Source organism: Arachis ipaensis, chromosome B06 (assembly GCF_000816755.2).
Source record: "Arachis ipaensis cultivar K30076 chromosome B06, Araip1.1, whole genome shotgun sequence".
NCBI lineage: Eukaryota > Viridiplantae > Streptophyta > Magnoliopsida > Fabales > Fabaceae > Arachis > Arachis ipaensis.
Window position 1 is genome coordinate 131,556,008 of NC_029790.2, and position 5,580 is coordinate 131,561,587.

The 5,580-nt window shown below is 34.3% G+C and overlaps 1 protein-coding gene across 1 annotated transcript; it reads left to right on the forward strand.

Moving 5' to 3' along the window:
- LOC107605416 (NADP-dependent glyceraldehyde-3-phosphate dehydrogenase) lies at positions 519-4,586 on the forward strand. Its single transcript, XM_016307294.2, has 9 exons — positions 519-663; positions 926-1,119; positions 1,369-1,497; positions 1,655-1,774; positions 2,052-2,188; positions 2,566-2,721; positions 3,187-3,565; positions 3,927-4,043; positions 4,286-4,586. The coding sequence occupies exons 1-9, from the start codon at positions 519-521 to the stop codon at positions 4,397-4,399; spliced, it is 1,491 nt and encodes a 496-aa protein (XP_016162780.1). The 3' UTR covers positions 4,400-4,586.

Here is a 5,580-nt window from a genome sequence, read left to right on the forward strand (position 1 = left end):
AGTCCTGCATAAAAAAAATAAAATTTTCTCAATTTTTTTGAGAACAATATTTTTTTTTTCCACGGTATCCCCCAACCCGACAGGTCAATGACTAATCCGTCGCGGATCTGAGTTCCATTTAAAGGTCTGTCGCTGGCCAATAGGTTGCTGCATGCACAAGACGGGATTCGAACTCCCAACACTTACTTAAGCGGACGAGTGAGCTGACCACTCGACCAACCCAAGTTGGTTTTTGAGAACAATATTATTAAGTGTGAATTTTTTAATACAGCAACCTACTTTGGTTCCTGTAAAGTGCCTGAAGAGCACGCTGATCAGTCAATTCGGCCCAAAACTAAGTGCTAAATAATAGCAACATCTGCATCCCCTCCTTTGACTTTGTCTGAAATCTGAATCCACACATACAAAATAACCATCACTTATTATTTACTTCAATCCCATGCACTATAGATATCAATATCAATATAATTAGTAGTTCAAAAATTCAACCAAATCAAAATCACTACTGTACTTGGCTCATGGCTGGAAGTGGAACATTTTCAGAGATCATAGATGGTGATGTATACAAATACTATGTTGATGGACAGTGGAAGAAGTCCTCATCAGGAAAATCTGTTCCCATCATCAACCCCACCACCAGAAACACCCACTACAAGGTTCAAGGTAATTAATTTACATATACCCTTTTAATCTACCATCTCAATTTTTTGTTTTTTTCCTGATTCAAACGATTCTGTGGATCTTCATGTTGGTTTTTACTTACCCTTCTTTTATTTTGTTTCTTTAGTTTATGGAATTGGAAAGTGATAGATAGCATGGTTAGACCTTTTTATTTTTTTTATTTTTTTATTTTAATTTTTTCCACCGTCAGTGTTTATAGTATTGATCCAATTTTAATTGTGATTGAAAATGTTCAAAATGACAGCTTGTACCCAGGAAGAGGTTAACAATGTAATAGACTCAGCAAAAAAAGCTCAGAAATTGTGGGCAAAGACACCACTGTGGAAGAGAGCAGAGTTGCTTCACAAGGCTGCAGCAATATTGAAGGAGAACAAGGCACCTATTGCTGAGTGCCTTGTTAAGGAGATTGCAAAACCAGCCAAAGATTCTGTCACTGAAGTATGTGTAATTAGTTTGAAAATTCATTCAGAACGCTGACAAAAACTAGCTTTGTTAATTTCATTCGTATATAGATTTGTCAGCATTCTAAACATTCATAGATAGAAATAGTAATTTACTCATCTTTCATGAGTTCAAACAAACTGAACATGGTAGAAAATGATAGTTTACTCATAATACATTTTCAGAAATTCCATTTCCCAATTGGCCCTCTAATATGAAAATGGTATATATGCTATTTTATTAAAGGTTGTGAGATCAGGGGATTTGATATCATATTGTGCTGAGGAAGGAGTCAGAATTCTTGGAGAAGGAAAGTTTCTGGTCTCTGATAGTTTTCCAGGCAATGATAGAACCAAATACTGTCTCACTTCCAAGGTATTTCACTTACTCTTTTAGAGATTAGCATTAACCAAGTATTTGTTTCCTTCACATTGAAATATATCATATAAATATATGTTCTGATTCTTTTATTTCTCTTAGTTTCTCCACCTAATGTCAGATCAAATCAATAAGCATGTATTTTTGTATGCAGATTCCACTTGGAGTTATTCTGGCTATTCCGCCTTTTAATTATCCTGTTAATCTGGCTATTTCTAAGATTGCTCCAGCTCTTATTGCTGGAAACTCCATTGTTCTCAAACCCCCTACTCAGGTATGCAACTATTCTTGCTTATAAATTATAATGATTAAATAAAATTAGACTAAACTAGCAATGTTAGTTGTACCCTCAAAGATACATTTGACATCAGTTTGATCTCAGAAAGATTTGTGACAACAATTTACACTTTGAAGATCAAATAAGTCCACGAAAAAAAGAAGAAAAGATCAAATAAATGCCGCATGCATCTCTCAAACTTTATATATGAATTACAGGGTGCTGTTCAAGATGTCCACATTTGTGTTGTTCAAGATGTCTATGTTTTTTACAGGGTGCTGTTGCTGCACTTCACATGGTGCATTGCTTCCATTTGGCTGGTTTCCCCAAGGGCCTTATTGGCTGTGTCACAGGAAAGGGTTCTGAGATTGGTGACTTTCTTACCATGCATCCAGGTGTGAACTGCATAAGGTAAACTTCCTCTTCACTTCATCAACTGCTTCATACAAGTGTTTTGTGTTGTCCACTATTACTTGTCAAAGGTTCACTCATCGAATAATCGATCTCTCGAACTTTTCTAAATGTGCATACTGACCATGCTGACAAAGACAAACTTTCTACAAAAAATAACACAGCATTTAACAAAGTTTAAGGGATCATAATTCCACATTTGAGAAGTTTAGGTGAGTAATTTGCACATAGTTCAAAATGCAAGATAACTTGGAAGTTTTTGTTATTAGTATAGATGTTTTAATAGGAAAGATCCTTTGAGCTCCTTTTGTTATTAGTACAGATGTTTTAAAAATTGTAGTTGAAAGATTTGACATCTAATTCACCTTAATCCTCAGTTTCACAGGTGGAGACACTGGGATATCAATATCAAGAAAAGCTGGCATGATTCCTCTGCAAATGGAGCTGGGTGGAAAAGATGCTTGCATTGTTCTTGAAGATGCTGACTTGGATTTGGCCGCCGCTAACATCGTAAAAGGAGGCTTCTCCTATAGGTAACAAGAACAATGCTACACAATAATATATCAAATTGCTTAATCTGAACCTTGTGCTGGATTGATCATATTTCTAATAATAGGGTCTAGATATCGAAGATAAAAGGGTAGCCCGATGCACAAGTATCGCTCATCAATGCAGGGTCCGAGAAAGAGTTGCACTCAGAATGTAATGTAGGAAATCTATAGTTAGGAAATCAATTTCTTTACTTGAAACATATTCAAAGAAGGAAAACATTTCATGAAAGGACCATCACTATCAAATTCTTGTTTAATCATTTAACTAGAATGAATATCATTAAAAAATCTTTACACTAATTCAATCTTTTGTTAAATTAAACACAGGACCTACCATGTTTAAGCACAACAGATATAACCTCATTTCTAGATTCATAAGAAGGACAATTCTTAATTTCCTAACTCAAACACTGACAAATTATAAATTATATAATATTCTATGTTCAGTGGCCAAAGGTGCACAGCAGTGAAGGTTGTTTTGGTCATGGAAAAGGTGGCGAGCTCTCTCGTTAAGAAAGTCAACGAAAAAGTTGCAAAGCTAACTGTTGGTCCGCCGGAGGATGACTGCGACATCACGCCGGTTGTGACAGAGTCCTCTGCTAACTTCATTGAAGGGTTGGTACTGGATGCTAAAGAGAAAAAGGCAACATTCTGCCAGGAATACAAGAGGAAAGGGAATCTCATATGGCCATTACTGCTGGATAATGTTCGTCCGGATATGAGGATTGCGTGGGAGGAGCCGTTCGGACCAGTTTTGCCAGTTATCAGAATAAATTCTGTTGAAGAAGGAATCCACCATTGTAATGCTAGCGATTTTGGTCTTCAGGTATTCATATAGCATCACTTTTAAACAATATGCATAACTGGAAGGATAAGAGAACCTTCATTCAAAATTATTGCAATTTATGTTTCATTATTTTGTGATTCATTTCACTTTTTTGGGTGGATATCTTTCAAATATTGTTGTCATCATTGTTATTTTTTCTATGTCACACTTGAGACCTTATGGATTAAGTATTTTCTTCATTAAGTGGAGTTGGTTATATGGATTAATAGGGTTACCACTTCTCATCATTCTTGTCCATTTAACACTACAACATGTTGATTATAATTATAGGAAGCAACTAGCTCCAACACAATCAGTTCATTGATCCATGTCCATGATTATTTCCTTTTGTGTAATTTAGGGATGTGTCTTCACAAGTGACATAAACAAAGCAATAATGATAAGTGATGCAATGGAGACAGGAACAGTTCAAATTAATTCAGCTCCAGCTCGCGGACCAGATCACTTTCCATTTCAGGTGAAATCTTTCTCCTCCTCCATCTTAATTATTATTGCCAAGTTTAAATGTAGAATTAAAATATATTTTGGCAAGTTTGATAGTAGAGTTGATTGGTTCTAACTCGACATTCTTCACTTTTTAAACTAGCTTTTGGAGTTGAGTTAGATTCGCTACATTCTAGTATTTAGTATTTACTATTTAGCCATGAAAGTCAAAAAAATATTATTCCGGTAAAGATTCTTAAAAACTGATTTGTGCAGGGTATAAAGGATAGTGGAATTGGTTCTCAAGGAATCACCAACAGCATTCATATGATGACAAAGGTTAAGACTACAGTAATCAACTTACCAGCCCCATCTTACACCATGGGATGAAGTAAATAATATTAGTAATAATAATACCAAATAAACATATATAATTAGGAGGACGTGCTTCCAATCTCTCATGCATTATGGAGTGCCAATCTTTGACTATGTCACTATCTATGGCTATTTGTACATTATGTAGGATATGGATATTGAATAATTTTATGGCTCATGAATGGTGGTTTTGAGTTTTTTATATTCAAAAATCATATGATAATTCTACACAAATTAGTTATTAATGTGATGCAGAATAAACATCCCAAAATATTTAATTATAAATAAAAAAGTTTCAAATAGAAATGTGATATAGATATTTTTTTGTCCGAAGCACAGTTAAATACAAAAGAATAATCATCACTTCTCTCTTACATAAAATGTTTATGACTTTTAAGAAGTGACTATGCATGATAACCCTAATTCGATGCAAAGAGTTTGGTGGTTAAAAAATTTTGATATGGAAACAAAATAAGTGATATACTTTAACATGGTAATTTTTTGTGTTTTTTAAAATTGTGGGAGTACACAAATCGGACCATCCGATTTGTGTTTAAAAAAGTGGAAAAAATTCAGAGTACACAAATCGGAGGGTCCGATTTGTGTTAAAAAAATTAAAAAAACTCAGAGTACATAAATCGGACCATGCGAGTTGTTTGATTTTAAAATTTTGCTTAAGAAATCGCATGGTCCGACTTGTGGTTGGACAAATATGAATTTCGAAAGTTAGAAAACGGACCCTCCGAGTTGTTTGTTGTTGTCATTTTTATTATGAAATGGAATATCCAACACAACTCGGATCCTCCGAGTTGTTCCACTGACACCACATCGCTATGAAGCACCTGTATCCCTCATGTCCGAGTCTAACACCACTTTTACTTCCATATTCAAATTAAAAAGTGGAGTTTGGTACTTTGGTTAACTAAACCGATTAGATTGTTCCCTATTACTCTAACTTGGGGGAGTTTAAGTTGTTTAATTTAATTATTATATTCCAAATTCAATTTTTAGAATAACAATATGTGCCATAAATTTTGTAGTCAATCTCATATCCATGCATCAAAAAACGAACTTCAATAAAGTCAGACATTAATCGTTTTCTCCCCTACAAGGCTACAACTCGTGAGGAAATAATAATAATAATAATAATAATAATAATAATAATAATAATAATAATAATAATAATAATATGTGCC